A 23,678-nucleotide genomic window follows, 5' to 3' on the forward strand; every position below is an offset into this window, starting at 1 on the left:
AACCACCTACACTCCAGCTAATGGGACAAGATGATTCATATCGAACATTAGTCAGAATTTCTAAAATCTCCCCGGTCTTTCGAAACCCACGTGACCGTAGGCAGTGGGATGACTGCGTGTTGGCGAGCTCGTTATGAAGGCAGTCTGCAGTTCCAACTTGATGCAACCTTTGTATCTCCGATACCATCCCAGACACTGACATTAGGATACACACAATGAGCTACCTCAAGTCAGCTACAGTGGTCATCAGGCAACTAGACCAGTTTTCTGAGAACATATAAGATAGGGCTCACCTCTCTGCGCCAGAACAGGCATCGAATGATTATCATCTGTATACTTCGTCCCCACCAAGCTTTCCGGCTCGACGCCACTTTCAACCCATTCAACCAGCGACATCAACGCATTATCCTGTACAGTCAGCATGTCGGTGGGTACAGGTCCATTCTGCCCTATGTCCCAAGCCCCGGGGCCACCGGTACAATGGTGCATCCCTGGGATGAAGAAGAGGCGGTAGAAGCTGTGTATCTGCGTTATGGTAAGATTCAATGTTCGTTGGACATCGTTGAAATAGTTCTCGCTATTGCGAGAGGTTACGGACTGGCGTCTGTCAGTGCAAAAACAAATATCTTGGAAAGGGAGCATACATTGTCGTTTCGCCCATGGTATGCCATCAATTTTCCACCTCGAGCAAAGAAAGCAGAGAGGTCACTTTCTCCGGTGTTGACGCTGCCCGGATTGACTTTCACAGCAAAGTCCATGTCCGCGGCTGTGAAGTCTGATGAATTCCAATCGCTATTATTATAGATAGCTCCGCGAAAGTAGTCCTGTCCTGTTAGCTGCGATCATCAAAAGCGGTTGCAAACTCACCGACAAGATCGCGTATGAAGTTGGATACTTTGAGAACACATCCGTAGCAACGCCATAGTCCCAAGCAGGATACACAATGTCACCCTTCGTATCGGCAATGGGAAGATATGCTTGACGAACGCTGTTGACTTGATACGGATTCAAGCATACAGAATTATTGAGCACTCCAGTTCCACAAGCGCAGGTTTCCGGGTTGAATCCGCATTTTGTTGGATCGTCCAAAATTCCGTCGATAACTCCATCTAGTCCATCACATTGTTTGATTTGTTCTGCCACGATAGCTGTCCATTGATCATCACTCAGATAAGCTGGACTTGAGACATCGGGCCAGCCAATTCTTCCGGCGAGAATACCTTTTGAGCTAACAACTCGAAGCCAGTCGACACCAGGACTGCCTGCCAACATGCCATCAAAATCTTCCGGATACATCATTGCAGTTTTGAAAGCCTGTCTGCCGCCTGTACTGCACCCCATGTAGTAATTCTTAGTTGCAGGCTTGCCATAGTACTGCTCGACGAGCTGTCTTCCAGTCACGGCTTCGATATGCGTAGATCGGTAGCCAAAGTCAATCAACGATTCCCGATTATTGAGAAAAAAGTCAAAGCCTGTAGAACCATTGTGACCAGCGTTCTGACCCAGTGTCGCAAAGCCTTGCTGGACCCCAGATTGGAGAACGGTGTAATCGACACAGCCCCCAATGCCTCCTGTGCCTGAAGCTAGGAAACGGCCATTCCAGTTCGTGGGGAGCCAGGCTTCAAGAAAGATGGAAGACATGCAGCTTGTTTGTACATTGAGAGTGATTCTGCAGAGATCACCAGTTGCGATTGTAGAGTTGATGGCACATGATGCTACCGTGCCTGGAAGTGGAATCGTAGAGCCATTTGAGTAGAAAGTCGTGGAGAGTACTGTTGTGTCTGAATCGAAGGAAAGGCTTGAAGCTGTAAAATTGCAGATAGCAGAACCTCCTACTTGACTTATAAGCCAGCAGAAAGCAAAAAACACAGAGGTAAAGCTGAAAACAGCCATGATAGATAGAAACTGGTTGGACACAAACAAGTCTCTTACCTAAAATTCCCGAAAACCATTTCCAGAAACTGGGCTTATATGTCCACATCGTAGTGAATCTGGAAAGTGGGGGATCATAGCATTTACTACGTACAGCACTCGCTGGATTTTGGAGAAAGTGCTTCTTCCCCACAGCCGCACCCCGCATTTTGAACAGCCAAGCCCTGGATCGGCACAGAAAAGTCCCACCAAAGTGATTACCTTAAAAGGCGGTAACAGAGATTGATGTCATGAGGCTCTCTCTCGGCGTCACTCCGACTGTGAGAAGCGTCCGATATAATATCTAGTGCCGATCCTGTGAACCTTTTTTTTCGGGCTGAAGAGGGAATGCCGTAGGCCACGGGATGCTAGAAGGGGAATGGTTGAGACTGTCAGCTGCTTCAAGGAATCGTGCCAAGAAACTAAACTTTAACGTGCTACACGTGGAGCAGATAGCATGGGGAGATAAATACATGCTGTTCTTATGTCGGGCATGGAAAGAAGACGAGAGAGGAGTCAAGATGAGCTGAAGGACTCGCTGAGTAATTATACGCTAGACCTCTTTAGCTATAGGTCTTTCGGAACATTTCCTGCCATTATCGATATTTCAACTGCAGAACACATCCGAAGCTCACAAATTTTCTCCTTCCTCTTAATAGTCGCGTAGCATGCAGAGGAAGAAGTCTTCACGGTCGCTTTGAAGCAGGCCCAAGTGATCTCGTTCATTTCTCGAAGTACGGAATGGTAGTCCACAATTAGGCTGTTGAATTGCCATTCATATGCCGTCAACCTTAATATTCCGAACGGCTCTCTGGCTGTTTGCCTCAAAGCTGCCTGCGATTAAGTTCAAATAAGCTTGATCGCAGTACACGCACCTGCCTCGACTTTCTGATATTCAGAGAAAGGCCATGGCATCACGTGTCTCCCCCAGAAGACACGACCCCAGGTTTTGTTCGATCATTGGTCAAATTCGATATGCACCAATGCAGCAATTCTCCTGTCGATGCCAATTTCTGCCCCGCACTCAACAGAAATAATCCACTCTCCATTGTCGTCGGCGGCTGCAGCATCTTCTCTAAGGATGCAGTGTGTCTACAAGTAAGTATGTGCAAGGGAGGATCTGTTGTTCCGTGAGGCTAAAGAAGCAAGTGCGACCGACCATGCCACAACGACCCTTGATCCTATATAATCCCAAGATGGCTCTTTTCTCTCGTCTGATCTCGAAGACCGATTGGAGAGACTTCACTCAGTATCATTATTTGGGATGTTCGACGCGTTGTTGCTCTTGCCACTCTTGGCATTGAGAAGTTTTGCGCAGACAACCGACTATACCCAATATGTGAACGTCTTGTAAGTCACAATGCTCAGAATATACTTTCTTGCTGATCGGCCTAGGACTGGAACTCAAAATGGTGGGAATGACTTCCCTGGAGTTGCTCGTCCGTTTGGTATGGTGAAACTAGGAGCTGACCTCTTGGTCACGGGCACCGATTCATATTCCGGCTATCTTCCCAATGGCAACTTTTCCGGCTTCAGTATGATGCATGAGCAAGGAACAGGCGGAGCTCCCGTACGTGACTTCTGCCCTTGTTTTGTATGCGTTCTAGGAGCCGAGATGACAAAGATTATCATCAAAAGCTGCGCACCAAAGGAAATATGTTTTAGATCCTCGGACGAGCTCCTTGGTTGTCAGACCTCTGTCAAAAGAAATCGTACTGATATGCCTACAGAAATACGGTACTGTTGCTCAGCTTCCATTGGTTGGCAAAATCAGCAATCCATTGTCGAACATCACAGTTGGACGAGCTACCGCGGATCAAGGGTCTGTGGGGTATTACAGAGCTCAAACGGCTCAAAATGTGGTAGTGGAACTTGCAGCAGCCACGCGTGCTGGCATGTATCAATACACTTTTCCAGCTGGAAGCACGGGAAACAATATTCTGATTGATATGAGTCATGTGCTACCTTCTTTCAGAGGTCAAGGGCTAGGTCAAGGATATGCTGGGGGCCATTTTTCGATTATGGATGACGGTCATTATGAAGCCTCTGGGATATATAACAATGGATGGAACAGGTCTCCAGACTGGACGATTTATTCCTGTAAGTTGAGATTCCAAGCTTCAAAATCGCTACCTACTAATGATCTTAGGTGGCTATTTCAATGTGACTCCGTCGGCTGCAAATGCTTACACCAACACTGTCGACGGCACGGTTCCTGGTGGCAGCGTGTTACAGCCCTCAAATTCTGCCAATTCCAGCTCTTGGGCCACAGCAGTTGGTGGTTTATACAGCTTCAACACTTCTGCCGTCTCATCTCGAGTTGGCATTTCTTGGATCTCCAATGTCCAAGCTTGCCAAAATCTCGAGAAAGAAATCCCAGCCGGAACTCCATTCCAGTCCGTTATTGAAGGTACTAAGACTGCCTGGAACAATCAAATTCTCTCCAAGATCACCACTACCACGACCAATACTTCGAATCTTGAACTGCTGTACACTTCTCTGTACTTCATGAATCTGCTGCCAACCAACCAAACTGGCGAGAATCCTGGATGGACTTCCACCGAGCCGTATTATTCAGACATCTTCACTTTCTGGGACCTCTTCCGTTGTTCAACTGCCTTGTTACAAGTTCTGGATCCTGTTGTGTACGAAGAGCACATTCGTTCCCTGATCGATATCTGGAGACATGATGGCTATATGCCAGATGCTCGATCCTCGAACTATAACGGCCGGACACAAGGAGGTTCAAATGCGGATAACGTTCTTGCCGACGCATACGTGAAGGGCGTTCGAGGTCTGGTAAATTGGGAAGACGGCTATGCTGCGATGGTCAAAGACGCTGAAGTCCAACCTCCAAATACTGTTCCCCCTGACCCAATGGCTCCCGAGGCTTCTACCGCGGAAGGTCGTGGTGCTCTACCAGATTGGCTCGCTTATAGGTTCATCACTCCAGCTTTCACTCGAGCCGCATCACGCGCTGTCGAATATGCCTTCAATGACTTTGGTCTGTACCAGGTCGCAAGAGGTCTAGGTAAGACGGATGACGAAGCAAAGTATCTCAACAGATCTCGGAACTGGAGAAATCACTGGAACCCAGATCTCGAGTCTATTGGTTACTCCGGCTTCATCGTGCCAAGGAATCTCACTTCTTTCATTGCTACAGATCCATTGACAGATTCCGGCTACTGGGGAGACCCATACTATGAAGCTAGCTCCTGGGAATATTCCTGGGGTGATATTCACGACATAGCAAAGATTATAGAGTGGATGGGAGGGGCAGACACATTCTACTCTCGCCTCGAAACCATGTTTACAGTTGGTGCGGATCCGAACAACCCTACTGGAATCATTTTTGACTCCACCAATGAGCCGTATGTCCTTGGGTTCCTTGTCCTTGCATCATAACTTCTACTGACCAATTTCAGGACATTCAACGTCCCATATCTTTACAACTTCATCAATCGTCCAGACCGCTCAGTTTACCAATCTCGCAAAGTCGCCAAAGGAGATTACAACACTGGTGTCAGCGGCTTACCAGGAAATTCGGATGCAGGAGCTATGCAGACGTGGCTTTTATGGAACATGATTGGTCTTTATCCGGTAACAGGACAGACCACATTCTTGATCCACTCCCCATGGTTCGAATCCATGACAATTAACCTTGGCAATGGTAAGACTTTGCAAATCACAAGTACAGGTGGGGACGGCAATGGCGACACAGATTTCTATGTTCAGAGCTTGAAGGTAAACGGCCAGCAGTGGACCCAAAACTGGCTCACTTGGAATGATGTTTTCGCGAATGGTGGCACGATGGAGTTTGTTCTGGGGCCAAATCCTGTGCAGTGGGCGACTGGTCCTGTTCCACCAAGTCCAGCAACAGAGCCAATTACTTGCGTAAGCTCTTTCCATTCTCAGACACTCGATATACTGATCCTTCCCAGACTAGCGACAATTGTCTCAGAAACTTACGGGATGCGAGGTATTCTGCTTCCGCATCGGCATTCTGCACTACGTATCTGGAAAAGACAGTCACTGCCTCAACGGCCATTCCAACCTATGTCGCCAATTGCGGAAGTTCTCCTAGTCGTGTCAGCTCGGCATGTACTTGTTTTCTGACTGGCTATCCGGCTATCACGTCTGGTGTTCTTTCGTCGAGCCCCACGGCAACGACGGCATCTTCTTGAACTGTTTCCAAGAGTAAATACTACAAAAACTAGAAAACGTTCAAGTCGACCTGTTGTTTGAAGACTTTTATTTGTAGCTCGCAGCGTTGAAGTGTCACGACTCTCTCCTTACCCTGGTAAGGTCACGTGGGTTGGTATGGTGAATGAAGTAAGATAAGGCAATGATATTGTAGTTAGGAAAACTTAATCAAGTTGAGCACAAAGCTCCTATCTAATGGGTGACAACCCGGAGTTATATAGAACTTGAGTGTCGTGGAGTAAAACCCCCTCCTGGAGTTTTACTGTTCTTTGGAGTTTTATGGGGGAGTAAAACTCCATCACGTGACCCACCGTGCGGCCTGAGGCCCACTAGTCCCGTGGTCGTAACATGAAGTCGGCATTAAATTTTTGTTTTAATTAATTGCTTAATAAACGAAAACGCAAATTTAATTATTCGATAAACGTTTTATAAATATAAAATTTTAATAATTTTATATATACGTTATTTAAATAATTTTATAAATTCGAATTTAATAAAAAAAAAATTTCTGTTACGATCACGGGACTAGTGGACCATGGGCTCGGCAAGCGGGGAATCTCGACCTATGGTGGGCCCTGGGTCACGTGGTGGATCATAGGGGATCATAGGGGATCGAGCGATCCACTACGATCCAGGAAACGGAGGTCCTATATAGCGGCGAGTTGTCACTCACTAGGGAGGAACTCCGTGCTCAACTTGATTAAGTTTTCCTAACTACTATATCATTGCCTTATCTTACTTCATTCACCATACCAACCCACGTGACCTTACCAGGGTAAGGAGAGAGTCGTGACAATTTCGTATAATAATTTTTTTAAATAAAATTTTTTTCAAAAATTTAATATTTAAAATTTTATTATTAAGTCTGTCAGGGGTTGAACTCCATAATGCTTCGGCTACGCCTCGCTTAAGCACTAGCTTCCTTATTTTCTTTACGAGTTGCAATCTCCGATCTAAGACTTTAATCTTATGGTAATTAGTGTTACGGACCACCTGGATCGCCTGGCTAATCGCCTGTCACCTGACCTAATCGCCTGCCTAATCGCCCGCGACAAAGGTCAGGCCGGGAATGGTGGCGTTCCCTAGCTTTAAGCCTATTGGGGCTTAGCTCCTCACATGACATCCCTTTCCCCTGGCATATATATATCTAGATCTTCTCCTCTTTCATTCCCCTTCTCTTCTTTACCTTTAGATTCTAAGAGATAGCCGAATCGATACTTCGTCTACGTACTGAGCTTCCCACCGTGCTGTCACAATTAGCTTATGCCGAGGCTTCTACGAAGCCTCTGATCCTATGTATATAAAGCCTTAGTTAGCTACCTTTCAGTTCTTCATCGAATTCAACGACAGTTTTACCCACTGCCTACGTCTTAAGTGTTCCCTCTTAGCGTAGCCCCTTACAAAGTCGTTTATTATATATATAAAAAATTATTATAATTTATTTTATAATAATCTATTTGTGACAGACCAGATCAGGTTGAGATGCAAGAGGTGATCCATTCTTAGAATACTAAGGTGAAGAGCTGAGGACAGCTCTCAGGAGTGCTTATATACAGGATTCTGCCAGGCGGTGAGTTGTCACGTGATAGGACTGAAACCAGCACTGTGACACTATTAAGAATTGCATTGACTGGTGTCACGGGTTGGATGTGTCACAGGCTGATACAATGAGTCAAAGTAACAAGCTATGTGTATTACAAAAAGAACTAGTTAAGGAAAGAAGGATTCTCCCCGGAGAAATCCTTTTGTGAGGGCGCCAAGGCCCGAGCGTCTGCTCACGTGACGGCTATGCCCATTTAGGGGCATAGCCACAGAATGGGTTCAACCCATCACAGGATGCAATGAGTCAAAGCAAGAACTTGATTGTATTACAAAAAGAATTAACTAAAGAGAGAAGAGTTCTATCTTGTACGAGGAGCTCTTTTAAAAGGGGCTCTCGCTGGTTCGTAGAATGGCCCGCGCGCTTTGGCGTCGCGCAGTCATGTGCAGGCCCGCGTAGTCACGTGCAGGCTGCACTACGTAGTAGTGCAGCCAAATATCGGGTTCAACCCGTCACAACTGGCTAAGTTAAGTTCCTAGATCTTTTGCTCCCCGGCCAAGCTCTAGCTGCTTGTCTCGTAAATAGTATCTTGCGGCCAGCCTTCCGTGTCTTTCCAATCCTCTGCATCTGCAAATTCCTCTTCCTCTTCTGACATACTATCAGTCTCACACCCCGTCTCGCTAACCAAAAAAGACGACTCTTTGCTTTTATCACAAATTTCTTTAGACATCACTCCATTCTCTTCATGTTCATCGGTTACATCCCAAAACGAGTCCTTACGCTTCTTGCAAGCATCCTCTTCAAACCTGACTTCCGTCTCATCATGTTCATCATCAACAGCAACACTTTCCCCTCTTGCGAACATCATCAACCTAACCCAAACTCTCTTCTCCACATCCCATTCCTTTCTTGTAACAGCACAATGCGCACCGCGGCATCTTACAAAGCATACATTTGGTGAATGGCCGTCTTTGTCTGGGGCATCGGATATCCCTTTAAGGACGGAGAGATTGGCGGAGGTAAGCATTTCCATTACCTCGGTGCTTGCGTGTAAGGCTGCGAGATGGAGGGGGTTTCTCTTGTGGATGTTGGACATGCCTACTTTTTCTATCTATAAGAGGGATGTGTTAGAGTCGAAAGTTTTATGAAAACTGGTGCAGAGAGAAATGATTGGTTAAGATGTGACTGGTTGGGTTGAAACGCAGTAGTTGTCAGTCTTTATCGCATGGATATTATTTTCCGCTCGCTTCTTAGTCAACCGGCATTCAAGGCATGACGCAGGTCGAGCCTCTTTGCTCCTTCTGTTCGTGACAGAGAAATGAAAATTGGCTACTTACCGGGAAATCCTCCAAAAATGGGAGCAAAACCTCCAGAACCTCCAGGCTATTATTTTGAATAGCCAAGCCGAGTGGCGTATCTCCATTATAGTTCGTAATGCAGAGCGTATGGCCGTACCGTTCCAGCAAAGTCTTTGCTAGAACAGCCTGGTTAGATACAGCAACATGGTGCATAATATTCGCACCCTCATCATCAGCGATATACACATCCGCTCCCTTCTCAAGCAGGAGGTCTAGCAATTTGTAATTATCAAAATGAAGCAAGGGAGTTCGTTCATGTTTATCTTGCGCATTAGCGTTGCTGCCTGCCTCGAGGCGTACAGCCGCGCTTTCAAGATCGTCAGCCCAGCACGCACAATGCAACGCCGTGAATCCGCAATTGTCACGCATGTGAACATCAGCTCTCCATGGGTCTTGGGTGAGGAGTCGTATGGCGTCTGCCTCGCCATTTTCGGCTAGCCAATGCAGAGGTGTTCTGCCAAGAGCATCTCTGCTATTGATATCGACATACTCGGACTCCAGAAGAAGGGCTTCTGCTAATTTTCGTCCTTCTCGGGTCAGCGCAGCTGCTTCGTGCAAAGGTGTCCAGCCAAGGCGGTTAGCCAAATCGTCTGCATCGATTCTAAGTGTATACTCCTGGTTCCCTCTCCGCGTTAAGACGGTAGTGGCGGCTGTCTTTTGATTCTCATCTGGAGAATGCTCATCCATACCGATGGAGATGAGGAAGTTGAAGACAGCTGGCTGATGTATTTTAGCAGCGACCTGCAGTTGTTATTCATAGTTAGTGCCAAGAATACACAATCCAGACTTCCTGCTTCCATACTTATCGAGACGCATCCTGCAAATAGAGGGTGTGAGGAGCTTTGAGGTGTTACTTACGTGCATTATAGACTGACCCCACTGGTTCTTAACGTGCACCAGATTTTTGTCACCCGCCAGTAGGTTCCGCAGCTGCTCCAAGTTTCCAGCTACCACGAGCGACCAAACAAGGTGACGCTCCTCGGGGACGATAAGAGGTATGTTAATCAACACCTTTGCGCCGGCACCAAAAAGGTCGTCTAGATTTGCGGAGGCTACAATTGCCCTTAAGACCAGCCATGGCGGGAAGTAGTAAGTAAAATGATGCTTGCCCAAGCTCTTTCGGCAGGGAGGGTAGTTGCAAGATCTCATCGAAATAGATGAACTGTAATCTAGAAAAGTATGCCAGTACGAATTGATGCGCGGGTATGGCACTGACAGCTGCAACCCCTTGAGCACTGCTGTGAAGCTATAGTTGCAGAGACGCGAACTGTTGAGTTATTACGAGACGTCTCGGGATTGTAGAATAGAATTTGAGCATTGCCAACTAAATGCTGCCGCATTCGAGTCTGTTGGTACAAAGATAGTGACATCCGTTCCATCTGAGTATGAAGAGGTTGCATAGAGCTCGTGAAGGTAGCCTGAAGAACCGCAAAATTTTGGCGTTGCTCGACGTGCATGGGGACCAGGCGGGCATCAATATCTGCTTCTCTTTGCTTGAGATACGCCTGTGTTTGCTCCAGACTTTGTTTGGCATGTTTTCCTAACCGTCGGAACTCATGTTACAATTCCCGCTGACGATTTTCCAGCTCGCGAATGGTTTCTTGGCTTGTAAGTGTTTGTCACGCTAGTTGGTATGGTGATATGAAGTAGAGTAGAACAATTTATGGTAGTCAAGAATAATAACTAAGTTGAGCACACCGATCCTATCTAAGGGCTTATTCCCAAGCTATATAGCCCTCCTCAGCTATGGAGTCAGGGGAGTCGGTCGAGCGCAAAGGAGTCCAGCTGACTCCTTCCGACTTCATCACGTGATCTAGGGTCTCCTATCAAGTAGCCGCTGTCACCTGACTGAGCCTAAGGTCCACTGATACACGTGATCGTGACAGTGTTATGCGTTGAATCTGGAGGACTTTTGTTTTCACATTTTCACTAGCAGTTTATTAAATCAGCATGACCACATTGCGGAAACTAGGAACTTTGCTTACCTATCGTTCAGCCCAAGCAGTTCAAGTCGAGTCTTTAAGATTTCGCGCGAGTCTCGAATATTCTGCTTAATGCGCTGGATTTCAGAACCGGCTCGTAACCAGTATGTGCGCTTCACCTTTGGTAAGCCGTGAGCATCTAGGATCTCACTGCGCCTGAGTCAGTTAAGGATTAATTGCTCAAATTCACTGTCTGGAGTACAGGAGTCATGGGTGCCTCCACCTGTGCGTATCCGTCAGATTCACGCCGGCGTTGTAGGCAACACTCCGTCTCGAGCAGTAGAGCTGCGGTCGAGGTTAGTTCTAGCCTTTATCCTCTTCGCGAGATCACAGGAACAGACTCAACTCTCAGGGCCTCGGCTTCGTTCCACACATTTTAGCTGCTCTTACCGCCTGGCGCTCCACCTTCCTTTCTCCGTGTCCTAATACAAGCGCATGCCGCGGTCTCTGCGCTAATAAGGCTCGTCCCAGCAGTCGTCCTTGGTGCCCTCGAGCTTCTTGGAGTCTCCTCCTCCTCCTCCTCCTCCGCCAAGATAGCGACGTTGTCCAATCCTTCCAAAATCGAGATCGGCAATGCCAACGCGCACCCCAGTTGTCACCGATCTGACCGTAAGCTTCTGCTCTCCGACCGACCCTCTTTCCACCTGCGCCCTCGACTCACCGAGATGGCTCCGCATAGAGAAGGACCTCTACCTACATACAGCTCAGCAGACTGCGTGGCTGCTGATAGCGCAGGCGAGGGAAGAAGACCTTAATGGGGACGACTTGGTGGTTACGGGGATCAGAGTTGGGGAGTTGCATCCCAGCGCTGGCGCTGGCTCGGACAAGGAGAAATCATGGGAGCGTCGACCCGGCGGCATCTGGGTGTTAAGGAGCCCCTACACTGGCGACCGCCACCAGGCTGTGGCGGCCGTGGACGTTCTCTTTGGTGTGGATGCAGTTGACCCGCGACCGCAATGGGCTCTCATGCGAACGCCGCTCCAGCTGGGCGCTCACCCTGAGGTACCAGTCGCAAGACTAACCGTACGGCAGGGCAGGGCGAAGCCGCCACTAGACGTCCCCCGGATACCACTACGGGTCAAAGAGGACGGCAAGTTCAAAATTGTCCAGATCTCTGATACACATATGGTGACTGGCGTCGGGGTGTGCAAAGATGCTATTGATGCCCATGGGAATCCTTTGCCTGAACGCGGGGCTGACCCACTCACCGTCAACTTTCTTAGGGGAATTTTAGATATCGAGAAACCAAACCTCGTGATTCTTACTGGAGATCAATTGCACCACGACATCTTAGACAGTCAATCTGCTCTTTTCAAAGTAGTTGCTCCTTTGATCGAGCGTTCAATCCCATACGCAGCCGTCTTTGGCAATCATGACGATGAGGGTACTTACACATTATCGCGTGAGTCAATTTTTTTCATAGCCCATAAATAGAGCAAATGATCGGGGACACACTCAGGGCGTTATAATTTAACGAACAATATTCTAAAACGACAACTTGCGACTCTTGCTAACGAGATAGCATGGCAGGCACGGCACAAATGTCATTATATCAGGATCTGCCGTTTAGTCTTTGTCAGTCAGGCCCAGAGCGGGTTGACGGCGTGGGCAACTACTACCTTCAAATCTTCGCTCCTGAGCCATCACAACTCCCGTTGTCGACTCTATACTTCTTGGACTCGCACGGGCAAATACCGAGTACAGTACGAGATCCAGACTATGACCCCATTAAGCAAAGCCAAATCGATTGGTTCACACGCACTTCCCAAGCGTTGCGACAGGACCGGCATGAGAAGGACAATAATCATCTGTCACTAGCTTTCATACATATCCCAATTCCAGAATACGCAGACAGCGATCTCATAGTGCGGGGCGGCAAGCGAAGAGAACCAACTGAAGGACCAAGTTTTAATTCCCACTTCTACGATGCCTTGGCCCAAGAAGGCATAGCAGTATTAAGCTGTGGGCACGATCATGTGAATGACTTTTGCGCTCTTCGGCCACCAAAAGAGTCGCAGCAGGATGACGACAAACCCCACGGCCCCTGGCTGTGCTACGGAGGGGGCAGTGGATTCGGAGGGTATTGCTCGTACGGCGACAAGCGATATCACCGACGAACGCGGGTTTTCGAACTTGATACGAAGACCGGGGGCATCAAGACTTGGAAGCGGGTCGAATATGCTATGGAGAGAATTGATGAGCTGGATCTTATAGATAGCGCCTCCATTTGCCCAGCCACTTCTCAGCCAGAGCTCAGGCTAAGTTAGCTGATATAAGTCTCCATCTGATACAGCACTGATCCATTGCTGGCTCCTGTATTGTGCGCTGGATTATATCTAGCGGGGGTGAAGGATATGGGCACGGAGGAAGAGCTGATGCAGAGCTGATGCGGCGGAGCGCCGTGCTGTAGAGAATGGTAGTCGGCCAGTTTAGCTAGATGTGTCGGCATCTGATTTAATGTCAGCGATGAGCGCGTTGAGATGTTCAAATGCCAGGATAGAAGGACAACAAACATCAGAAGTTGCGTATTTGTAATTGCTAATCAACCACCCATTAAAGAGTGTCATAAGCCGCGATAATTTCTCGTTGGAAAATTCATCATAAGGTAGTAGGGAGGACTATACCTTTGGAGTGATGAGAGACTCAGGAGCATGCCAGGCCTCGGTCTTTGAGGCATGCGATAGTGTCGCATTTTATACCAGACGCGAATTTGAAGAATGATAAAGGTTGAAGGAGGGAAGATGGCCGCGAGGCAAAGTCTCAAGAAAGAAAACCTCTTTAGCGCACTATACTGGACTACTCGCCAAATATTCTATTGGCCAATAAATCATTTTATTGGCTAAATGTTGAGGTTTCATGAATAGATTAGCTGTTTGGCCAAAGATTTATTGTCTAATAATTTTTGTTTTTTATTAAGTGCCAGCGATGCTAGCATCGAAGACAAGGATTAATAACTTAATGAAAAGGACTCTGCCAGACTTCTTTAATTTTTAACTTGCTAGGCCAGGTGTAGAAGAGCTTTTAGTAGTGGCAGCTTTAATATTACGTGCAAATTGGCATATTAGAAGGGTAGGTATAAAAAAAAATAAAAAAAATTTAAGCTATAATCAGTAGATCATATAGTAAGACGCTTTCAGCAATAGGATCAGTAGTATTCGGGCTTATAAAGTGTGTAGGTGAGGTAGATCTAATGCAAAAAGGGAAGCGGCCGGGGGGGGGATCAAACCTTAACTTTAAAACATCGGCTTATTTTGGGTAGATCAGTCTATTGATGAAACGCTTGATCTATTCATCAATGCCGTTCTATTGGTCAAAAGACCCTAAATTTGGTCAGAAAGGCCATTCTATTAGCCAATAGATTATTTGGTGAGTAGTCCAGTACAGCACAATCCACGAAATTCAAGGTTGCTAGAAGAGAAATCACTCCTCTTGTTCAACCACCATCCGCATTCAATTGTTCAGATGCATTTACCTGATTTCTCCCGCAATACAGCCACTTCTCTATCAATTGAGTCTTTAATGTTAACGGTTCATTCACAGATTCGCAGATCTTCCTCTGCGTCTTATTCCTCTTTTCACTAAGTGAGTAAAGATATCGCTGCCTCAACTGGACGAGCTTATCAATTAACACCATGTTCCTCCATGCTGGCCTCCGGTAGGAAATGTCGAGACAATATCACTGAAGCTACTATGTCTATTTCCAATGACTACAGTTTACAATTCTCCAATCCGCCTATTCGTGATCGACAAAGGGCAATGCTTTCAGCCATGTAGCCAGCTCCTCCGCGTTCCTGGCCTCGCGATCCAAAAACTGTTCGATGCCACTAGCTAGCTGGGCTTTTGAAGTCTCGTAATCCTCATTGCTGACCTTACCATCCCAATGTTTAAAACCGCCTACGTCGCTAATAAAAGTGTTCATAAGCTCTACCCCCTGAGCCCATAACTCCTCATCCTTTTCCTGTTGCTCTATCACGGCGGTTGAGAAGTGGAGTGGACACCGTATCAAGGGATGCCCATCGGATCCCAGGCCCACAATATTTGGCCATTCTTTCTCGAAGTCCCTTAATAGGTGGTTTAGGTACGGTTCGTAGTCCATGATAATCGTGCTCGGTACAACGGTAACCTGGTGACGTAGGCTATCTTTCTGTTGCTTGGCCAGGAACGCATTAGGATTTTGCTGATAACATCGGGCCATGTATAGATCGTGGAGCGTCTGGGCCTGGGCCTGGTGCAAGGCCTTTGCCTCGCGTTGGTCGTCCGGAGACAACGTGTCAAAGTTTTGGGGGAGGCTGACTTTACCCAGATCCTCGGGGATCGGGCCATTGAAATCTAGGAAGGCAGGGCGGGTGACCTGCATGCAAAGTGGTGATGCGCTGACGGATTGCCAGTCAATGATGCCCAAGATTCGAGTCGGGTTTTCTAGATCAACAAAGATGTTTTGCGTATGTAAATCGCCATGCCAAAGAACAGAGACATGTGTTACTTCCTTCTCTGGCAGGACGTATGGAGCAACCTTTAAGTAGTTGGTCAGGGCGGATAGTTTTGTGGATGCACTGGGTTGGTATTGTTTCGGCCCGTAAAAAAGTCCTTCGGGCATTCTGGGGTATCTGAGTCCTTTCTCTACGCAGGTAATTTCTCTATACGCAATCGCAGCTACGTACTCCTCAATTGTGGACCCTAGGCCGAGAGATTAGTATCGCGTGATCGAGATAGTGGAACGGAAGCATACATGGCCCACGATCGATATCCAAGGCTCCTTTCCCAAATCGAAGAAGGAGCGATGGTTAATTGGTCCAATCTCGAACTCGGCGCTGTGTACTGCGTTACCGTTTCCATCAATATACAGCGGCGTAGTGCTATCAGACTGGGGCAGGTCGTGCTTATAATATAAACTTCCGAACTTCGTGAACCTGGTCGAAGCAAGTGCTTTTTCGATCCCAACGACCTCCTTCAAAATCTCGGCTTTTTGTGAACCCTTCATGTTATCCCACACATCATACAACATCACACCAGATTGCTTTTCTATAATGATGTATTCGGATCCGACGGGGTTGTTTGAAAGTCTGGAGTTCCACGCATAGATTCGAGGAATGGGGAGATGAAGAACATTTCTCAGCTAGTAAAATCAATATATAGATCCAATTAGGTCAGGGAGGGTGCTTGCGCACGAAATTCATAGTGGCTACCTCGCTGGCCGTGGTGAAGTGGGGCCATCCTGCGTTAGGGTTCGGCAGTTTCGCGATAGCTTCTCTCCTGTCATCCATCGTAAGCAGAAAAACTTTGTTGAACTGGCCCTCGGATATTTTCACGACTTTCACGCAAGATCCTGAGCCAATGGCACTAGCGGCAAGTCGATAGAGCTTCGGCATGTCGAACTTGACGTAGCGGTCCGCAAGCTGTGCTCGTTCTCCCCAGAGCCATCGCCCTGAGGTGAATTGATCGAGTGCATTTGGTTCATGGCTTGAATCTAAGAAAGATGGGTTAGATTATTTGGGTCGCAACATGAAGAGGGTGTCTTTGCTTACCTCTGAATGTACCACTTTGCGCCCTTTTGGAAGGACCGGAACTCCAATGTCGTCCACGGGACGCAGGATAGCCAGCGCGTACAGAGGGTCTGTTTGAATGACTGAAGGTTGCGAGCAGACAAGAACGACCAAACAGAGGTGCTTCGAGTTGAATGACTATGTGGATGGACCTCATGGCAGTCAGTCCGTGGGGATGACAATGGATAAGTATCAGCTTGATGATCACGGTAGTTGGGGCAAAGGGCGTTGGCGCGCAATCGATAAAAGGGTGTTTCAGCCTTGAGGAGAATGAGAAAAAGAATACGAGGGGAAAGTATAGCATTAAATTTTCAAAAAGCAAAGAGGAGTAAATTGAATGCTACTGAAATTCGTATCATATAAAACCGCCCCTATAGACAAACGTTATAGAATGATGAAGCTGACTTGCTTATCACGTTTATCACGTGTATATAAGCGAATGTATACCTAAGTATCTACCTACTAGGTACCTAGGTAAAAATGGTTCCAGGGGAATCTCGGCCGCAAAGGAGCTAAAATAAGATTTGTGCTTAGGGTTAAATGGTATGACAAATCGGAAAGTAGTGCTGACCCTTTACATGTTTCGATCGCCAAGTGTGCTGTTAGCATCAGATCACCCGCACCCGAAGCCAATCATCAGCGATGCCATACGATCCCATACGATCTGTGGAGCCATTACTACCACCACTATCGGCATACCATGACTGCGTCCGATCTTCCGTATTTACTATCGTAACCATTTACTTCCATATGTAGCCATCTTTCAACATTTCCAACATTTTCTGCTCCCAAATTGAATTCAAAAAACTTCTCTTCGTCACCAATTGAGAGCCCAAATGGCAGCTTCTCACTATGATTTCATTATAGTAGGAGCCGGTATCGCAGGTTGTGTACTTGGATCTCGTCTCCACGCAAAATACCCAGATCGCATGATTCTGCTGATTGAAGCGGGTCAAGATGTTAGCAAGCATCCATTGATGGTGAACTCGGCGCCCGTTCCGCATTTGCAAGGCAGTGATTTGGATTGGGCGTTCAAGTATATCTTGAATAAGAAAGCTGGAAGAAGAGAAGGCTGATTTGAAGGTAGAACGACACCACAAGTCGGGTTGGGTGGGAAAGTATGCGCCGCTGCGGCTGGGAAGGCTGTTGGTGGAGGATCGGCTATTAATGCTTGTTTGTAGACTTTCTATGACAAAATTCTTCGAAGTAAAACATGTGATCTGACTTTCCATCTTAGGTGGCTGGCTACGCGGTGATAGAAACGACTACGATGAATGGGGCTCCCTAGTCAAAGACCCTCATTGGTCATACGCCGGGTTCCTGCCGTACTTCATCAAAACCGAAACTCATCACACAACCTCAGCCTCTTCATCCGAGCACGGCTTCTCGGGTCCAATGTACACTTCTACTTGGAACCCTTCTTCAAGCCCTCCCTTCCCGTTACGAGAACTCGTCAAGAAAGCATGGGAAGGTGAAGGAGTCAAGGAAGTCTTAGACGGGAACGCAGGAAGTCCCTTGGGAATCTCAGGCTTGACGGAAAACAGGAGGAATGGGAGGCGTCAGCTTGCGTCTGAGGTTTATCCTTTAGATGGCGTTGAGCTTCTTACTGGTATTCTCGCCAAGAGGGTCATCCTCTCTAAATCCCCAGATGAGAAAGTCACCGCAACAGGAATCGAGACAGTCGACGGAAAGATCTGCCAAGGAAAAGAAATCATCATCTCCTGTGGCGCCTACCGAACCCCTCAACTCCTGCTCCTCTCTGGCATCGGACCAAAATCCGAACTGGAGAAACTTGGAATCGGATGCCTCGTCGATAACCCGGGAGTAGGCAAGAACTTCCACGACCACCTCGGCGTCTCGCAGTGGTGGAAACTGCGCTACCCAGAACGGGGGCTTAGTATCGGACATCCTAACTTCAACGACCCTTCATGGAAAACGAGGATCCCTCTTGACTACATCGGTACAACGACCGTCCCGATGCCTGGGCTGAAACTTGCGCTCGAGAAAGATCTCAATAAAAGAGTAGGGGACGATCATCCGTTTTTGAAAACCGAAAGAGCGCATCTAGAGACGTACATCATATACGTAGGCGCCCATGCAGCGGATCCAGCGGTGCCGATGGATGGATCGCATATTGCGACCAGGGTGGTAGGGTTCTTGCCTACGAGTCGAGGGAGTGTTACGTTGAAGAGTGATAGGGCGGAAGATGACCCGGTTGTGGATCCGGGGTATTATACGACGGAGGTTGATAGATTTGTGATGCGGACGGGTATGAGGGCGTTGGCGAAAATGTTTGGAGGCGAGGTGGGGAGGGAGATTGTGGAAGTGGAGACGACGACGGAGGGGTTTGGGGCGGTGGGTGAGGAGATGAGTGATGAGGAGGTTGATAGGAGGATTGCGAAGGATGGGGAGTGAGTTATTTTCTCTTTTGTTGTTCGGAGGTGTTCGTTTCGGTGAGGAGAAGCTGACGAAGGATCTAGTACGCTCTACCATCCTGGTGGAACTGCGGCGATGGGGACAGTTGTTGATACAGATCTGAGGGTCTATGGTGTTGAGGGTTTAAGAGTCGTGGATGCGAGTGTCATACCCGTTCCTCTCGCAGCGCATTACCAGGCTTGCGTTTACGCAATTGGACAGATGGCTGCCGATATTATTTGAACCGAATATTTACACGCTATAATACATGATGTCTTACAAGATAAGATTGAACAGACTTATGAAAGCTGTGACTACCACCAAATCGTATGCCATCCTAGTCTGTCCGTCGGCACCAGATTTACTCGTCTCAGTCTGCGTTGGAGTTGAGATAGCTTTCGGGGTGGTAACGCTACCTCTCTTCGAATTGCAAATCACCGCATCATTCAAGCCTTCTGGGGTAGTATCCACTATACTGGCAGCAAACGACAAACAATCCAAGTTCCCCGTCGATGTAATATTAGTCCTAGTAGAAAAATTCAAGACCGGAAAACCAACACTAAAATCCACCTTATCAGCCCCCCATTCTCTTTCCAATCACAAAAGCTCACCTATCAATATTCCCAACCAAACTAATAAACCCCTTCGACCCCCGAAAACTCGGAAACGACAAATCAATAGCCGGTGGATCCGTCCCCGAGAGATCAATATCCACCCCCTCAATCCCAATCTCCTCCAACAACGGCACACTAAACTTCTCCATCCGATCCGCTTCGCTCAGCGACAAACTCCCCTTAACGTTCACCAGGTCCGGCAACTCGAGCGCCGTCACCTTCAGCGGTACGGCGGGGATCACCACAGAGGCATTATAGGGGCTCAAGCCCGGCCCCAGACCCGCGAACCAGACATTGGAGGCCGTCGCCACGCCGGCGATGGTGAGGGTCCCCGTGGCGTTGGCGTCGAGGGCGAGATCCCAGGCGTAGGGGCGACATGTGCTGGGCGCGGGGCCGGTCGTGTTGTTGTAGGTCTCGAATTGGGTTCTGTTGGGGTTGGGGGATGGGCATAGGTAGTTTAGCGTTGTGCATAAGGCGAGGGTGGCGACGTTTGTGGAGTTGAAGATTAGTTTGTTTGGGCAGTTTGCTGCGATTTCTTTTGTTTTGAGGTCATTATCGTCCTTTTTGAAAGAGAAAACTACATACCAGAAGCATTTTGGGCGAGTGTTCCGGTGGCAATGGTCGCGATCGTGAGGAAAGTGGAAATTCTCATGTTTCTTTGCCCAGTAACACAAATGTCAAGGGGACTTTCATGCTCTTATTTCCATAACCAAATTTCGGCATTGGGATCTTAGAAAGATACAAAGCTTCTCATTTGTCGAACACCCTCGTATTTTCGCGTGTAAGCACGCATTTGGTAGGGCAAAATTAAGATATTGGCTTGGCGGGACGGGGCGCAGTCCCGAATGAGCCCAGAATGGTATGAAGATTGATTAAGGAAATCCTTATCTAACCTTACATCGTGCATTTATTATTTTGCGAAACTCGCATGTGTCCAACATTAGCCTCGAGTTGCAGTGTCAACCAGCTGCCACAGACAAGACCTCAAAGAGAAACGAAGAAGCACCGTAATGCATGGGGCCTTTGGCAGCATGGTCCAAACACCAAGCCCAAGGAAATTCAAAGAAGTAGACAAGTAATCTGATATCAAAGATTTGATGGGCGACAATGAAATCTATCCGTAGGTAATTGGTCGAGCAAAGGTTATCCCACGTACAAAATTGCCAGTACAACTTATCATGTTATTGCATTACCTTAGACTACTGGAGAGCCCTCATGCTTCCAACACGTTATATCAAGACACTCAGAGCCCCTTACTGCAGCCACCACCACTTCCTGAGCACGAATCGCCATCGTCATCGCATTCTTCACCACCGCTATCCACCATAGGTCTTTGGGTAATCAGTGACTCTCATGTTTAGATCGGAAGAGCTTAAGACGCACAGAGGTTTTATGCCTTTCATTGGGCTAGCTTTGCCTGTCATCTTGGCCCCACGCTCATAGTCACACATTTCTTCGAGAAGATGCGACAGTCGACACTGAGTTCTTGCTGGTAGTTGATCTTTGGCTGGTTGCTCAGGTAACAGAGTCGTTGGCGGAATGGAGAGTGGATTTTGAGCTTTCCGATCTCCTTGAGTAGATTAAATGGTGGAGGATGCTAGGCCGAAAAACGAGGCTCGATACCTGCATGTCTTCAACCAATCATTCCAGGACAGCGCACAAGGCAGATTTGGCCTCGGGCTTTGCCTGGTCTGGATCACCAGGCTCTGTTCTTGGCAGATATTGTTAAATTGGCATCGTGTGCTCTTTATAATGTTGCTGTGAACGTGTTATTCAACAATATGAATCCTCTGAGTTTCACTGCCTCTCTGATCGCTGCCATCGAGCTTGGTGTGGGTACATTCAAGGTTGTGAGAAGATTCGTCGACAGCTACAGCGAAGTACCGGCTGAGTTACTAGCCTTGAAGCTGAGACTAGATGGCATCAACATTCAGTTGCAGCTCCTGCGACGCATCAAAGCGACACTTGGCGACATTGACGAACCATTATTGGACGATTGCGAGACTGCCAACTTTGAAAAGTTCATGCAAGATGTGATCTTGACTTTCTCGAGCATTCGAGATGGTTTTGCATCGCATGTTGTTGGAGTTGGGAAGCGCGACCGAATTAAATGGGTTTTCCATGATGCCAATAAGGTTAAGAAGTGGGATCAATGTCTCGGAAGTCACTCTGTGGTTCTCAAAAATATTCTACAGCTACTAGAGCTGTGAGTATCCCATGTACATCTATGAATATGAACATCACACACTGATATAAGGATAGTCGCTACTCTGGACTTTTGAAAATCGAATTCATGGAATTAAAGAAAGAAGTCTCGCGAGCTCGTTTCTTCATGGCAACAATGCCCCAACCTCTTCAGACACGTTTTCTGTGGGCTAGAAAAATATCGAAAGCCTTGAGGGTCGTCTCCCCGATTATGAAGCTTGACGGTTCTATAGTTCTATTTGAAAGGGGAAGAGAGTCAATCTACAATGTTTCTTTTACGTTCCAGATGCTGTTCTGTCTGAAAGCTATTTGTGTTGATTTCAAGCTTTGTCGCAGCTCGCTACTTTCGGGTTATCTATCCCCACATTGTCATGGACTTACGGTGAAGAATATTATTCCAGAGGATTCGGAGATTGTTATGGCTTGCAAACGTGGAGATCAATCTACTGTTTGGGATCTATTGCATCGTGGCAAGGCAAGTGTCCATGACATAACGTATGGCAATGATACACCAATGCGGGTTAGTTCAGCTTTCAACCGCCTCCCCGCGCCCCCACACAGCAAAACCTTTGTGCCTGCTTTTCGAAAAAGGGACTAACTTTATTCATAGTGGGCTATAGAGAGCGGCTCTTTGGAGCTGGTCTCTCTCCTCATAACACTTGGTGCAGATGTCAGAGGAACGTTTGGTCAATTCAACACGTATGATTACTGTCTTTCGCAGATTTATCAACCTAATTCATCTTAGGAACTACATACAAGCTGCACTATACTACCGGCGCATGGACATTGCCCGTTTGCTGCTGTCTCGGGGAGCAGACATTCATCACATCTGCGCAAGAGGCTGGACCCCTATATTTCATGTCTGGCAGCCACGTAGCGTACCGTGTCAAGCCCATGAGTCTATTGAGTTCCTTTCGGGTGCATCATTTGGAGGCTACAATGCTCAAGATAGCGTGGGCTGGACTGCCATGCACCGAGCCGCTGCTTTTGGAAGTGCCGAGGATGTCAAATGTTTACTTGAGAGCGGAGCATCTCTTGCTTTTCGAACGACAGTCTTTGCGTGGAGCCCAATATTCTGTGCTGTCCAGTACGGTAATTTGTCAATCTTTAATCAGCTGATACAGTATCATCCCGACTACTCCACGCTCGTCGACGGTCGAAACTGGACCCTACTTCATACAGCTGTCAATGCCAAGCAGTTGGAAATGATACGACTTCTTCTCAGCTTTGGTGCCGATCCCCACGCTAGGAGTATGGCTACCGATCTATGGGTTCCCAAAGACCTTGTAGGAGTCTCTGTAACACCAGGTGATATAGCACAGCTTCGAGGCAGTGATGTACTCACTACGTACTTAGATTCACTTAACGACATGGGACAAGAAGTTCAGATCATCAGTGATGAACATGGTGGCCTGAGTGATATCTTTTGGCTAGCTTCAGAAAAAGATCACGGGCAAGTGACTTCGGCATAATTGACACGGGCAATCGGATATTGCTGGCCAAGCATAATAGCATAAAAAAGACTACACAAGCAAGATATTGCCTTCAGTATGATGTTATTTTACGAAGAAGCTTGAGTATACTATCGTAAAATCGATAAAAATGACATCTGCCATGCAATGTCCAGAACCAATATGGATGTGTGTCGCAAAATATAGCGTTGGGAGCGGCCCTGAGATCTAGTAAATCAGATGACACTTTGTGCCAGTAATAAAATTGAAAGAATAGGGGATGTGGATTCGGTCATTGACAATCGCCCATCGATAGATATTAAAAACTTCAAGAAACTCTTGGGTCTCGAGGCGTGTGGTGGCTCGCTTAGCACATCCAGAGGGCACAACTACTTGCAGATCCCCTTGGAGATGAGTCGCAACAGCATATACTGCTCTCAAACTTGTCCATTGATT

The 23,678-nt window shown here is 47.4% G+C and overlaps 8 protein-coding genes across 8 annotated transcripts; 4 read left to right on the forward strand and 4 right to left on the reverse strand.

The window, feature by feature from the left end:
* Positions 1-131: 131 nt before the first annotated feature.
* On the reverse strand, positions 132-1,893 carry LY89DRAFT_590336 (tannase and feruloyl esterase; the record flags this gene model as incomplete). The annotated part of the gene is made up of 4 exons (XM_018209585.1): positions 132-220; positions 294-597; positions 645-824; positions 868-1,893. The coding sequence occupies 4 exons, from the start codon at positions 1,891-1,893 to the stop codon at positions 132-134; spliced, it is 1,599 nt and encodes a 532-aa protein (XP_018068253.1).
* A 1,195-nt stretch (positions 1,894-3,088) lies between these two features.
* Positions 3,089-6,259, forward strand: LY89DRAFT_784743 (glycosyl hydrolase). Its single transcript, XM_018222815.1, has 6 exons — positions 3,089-3,261; positions 3,307-3,481; positions 3,642-4,011; positions 4,061-5,282; positions 5,337-5,805; positions 5,853-6,259. Exons 1-6 carry the CDS (start codon positions 3,176-3,178, stop codon positions 6,093-6,095), a joined length of 2,565 nt encoding a protein of 854 aa, XP_018068254.1. The 5' UTR covers positions 3,089-3,175; the 3' UTR covers positions 6,096-6,259.
* Positions 6,260-8,216: 1,957 nt separating this feature from the next.
* LY89DRAFT_753245 (ankyrin) lies at positions 8,217-10,469 on the reverse strand (the record flags this gene model as incomplete). Its single annotated transcript, XM_018221268.1, has 4 exons — positions 8,217-8,765; positions 8,992-9,753; positions 9,871-10,181; positions 10,229-10,469. The coding sequence occupies 4 exons, from the start codon at positions 10,467-10,469 to the stop codon at positions 8,217-8,219; spliced, it is 1,863 nt and encodes a 620-aa protein (XP_018068255.1).
* Positions 10,470-11,423: 954 nt separating this feature from the next.
* LY89DRAFT_687235 (Metallo-dependent phosphatase) lies at positions 11,424-13,501 on the forward strand. Its single transcript, XM_018215456.1, has 2 exons — positions 11,424-12,396; positions 12,525-13,501. Exons 1-2 carry the CDS (start codon positions 11,568-11,570, stop codon positions 13,259-13,261), a joined length of 1,566 nt encoding a protein of 521 aa, XP_018068256.1. The 5' UTR covers positions 11,424-11,567; the 3' UTR covers positions 13,262-13,501.
* Positions 13,502-14,727: 1,226 nt separating this feature from the next.
* On the reverse strand, positions 14,728-16,694 carry LY89DRAFT_698983 (phosphotransferase enzyme family protein; the record flags this gene model as incomplete). The annotated part of the gene is made up of 5 exons (XM_018217020.1): positions 14,728-15,671; positions 15,724-15,750; positions 15,822-16,110; positions 16,163-16,461; positions 16,520-16,694. 5 exons carry the CDS (start codon positions 16,692-16,694, stop codon positions 14,728-14,730), a joined length of 1,734 nt encoding a protein of 577 aa, XP_018068257.1.
* A 588-nt stretch (positions 16,695-17,282) lies between these two features.
* LY89DRAFT_687238 (glucose dehydrogenase) lies at positions 17,283-19,392 on the forward strand. Its single transcript, XM_018215457.1, has 4 exons — positions 17,283-17,573; positions 17,625-17,710; positions 17,775-18,948; positions 19,018-19,392. Exons 1-4 carry the CDS (start codon positions 17,374-17,376, stop codon positions 19,193-19,195), a joined length of 1,638 nt encoding a protein of 545 aa, XP_018068258.1. The 5' UTR covers positions 17,283-17,373; the 3' UTR covers positions 19,196-19,392.
* Positions 19,393-19,559: 167 nt separating this feature from the next.
* LY89DRAFT_721085 (uncharacterized protein) lies at positions 19,560-21,129 on the reverse strand (the record flags this gene model as incomplete). The annotated part of the gene is made up of 3 exons (XM_018218613.1): positions 20,950-21,129; positions 20,824-20,897; positions 19,560-20,143 (listed from the first exon to the last, which is right to left on the reverse strand). The coding sequence occupies exons 1-3, from the start codon at positions 21,015-21,017 to the stop codon at positions 19,560-19,562; spliced, it is 726 nt and encodes a 241-aa protein (XP_018068259.1). The 5' UTR covers positions 21,018-21,129.
* A 218-nt stretch (positions 21,130-21,347) lies between these two features.
* Positions 21,348-23,243, forward strand: LY89DRAFT_753260 (ankyrin; the record flags this gene model as incomplete). Its single annotated transcript, XM_018221269.1, has 4 exons — positions 21,348-21,772; positions 21,829-22,291; positions 22,382-22,470; positions 22,517-23,243. 4 exons carry the CDS (start codon positions 21,348-21,350, stop codon positions 23,241-23,243), a joined length of 1,704 nt encoding a protein of 567 aa, XP_018068260.1.
* Between the last annotated feature and the right edge of the window lie 435 nt (positions 23,244-23,678).

This window comes from Mollisia scopiformis, assembly GCF_001500285.1.
Source record: "Mollisia scopiformis unplaced genomic scaffold LY89scaffold_18, whole genome shotgun sequence".
Lineage (NCBI taxonomy): Eukaryota > Fungi > Ascomycota > Leotiomycetes > Helotiales > Mollisiaceae > Mollisia > Mollisia scopiformis.

Excerpts from the sequence above, each read along its gene's own strand:
- LY89DRAFT_687238 (XM_018215457.1), top strand. The coding sequence starts at position 17,374 with ATGGCAGCTTCTCACTATGATTTCATTATAGTAGGAGCCGGTATCGCA. Across the intron at positions 17,574-17,624 it reads GATTTGGATTGGGCGTTCAA|AACGACACCACAAGTCGGGT; the intron begins GTATATCTTGAA and ends ATTTGAAGGTAG. Across the intron at positions 17,711-17,774 it reads AGGATCGGCTATTAATGCTT|GTGGCTGGCTACGCGGTGAT; the intron begins GTTTGTAGACTT and ends TTTCCATCTTAG.
- LY89DRAFT_687235 (XM_018215456.1), top strand. The coding sequence starts at position 11,568 with ATGCCAACGCGCACCCCAGTTGTCACCGATCTGACCGTAAGCTTCTGC. Across the intron at positions 12,397-12,524 it reads GGGTACTTACACATTATCGC|GCACGGCACAAATGTCATTA; the intron begins GTGAGTCAATTT and ends ATAGCATGGCAG.
- LY89DRAFT_784743 (XM_018222815.1), top strand. The coding sequence starts at position 3,176 with ATGTTCGACGCGTTGTTGCTCTTGCCACTCTTGGCATTGAGAAGTTTT. Across the intron at positions 3,262-3,306 it reads ACCCAATATGTGAACGTCTT|GACTGGAACTCAAAATGGTG; the intron begins GTAAGTCACAAT and ends TGATCGGCCTAG. Across the intron at positions 5,283-5,336 it reads TTTGACTCCACCAATGAGCC|GACATTCAACGTCCCATATC; the intron begins GTATGTCCTTGG and ends GACCAATTTCAG.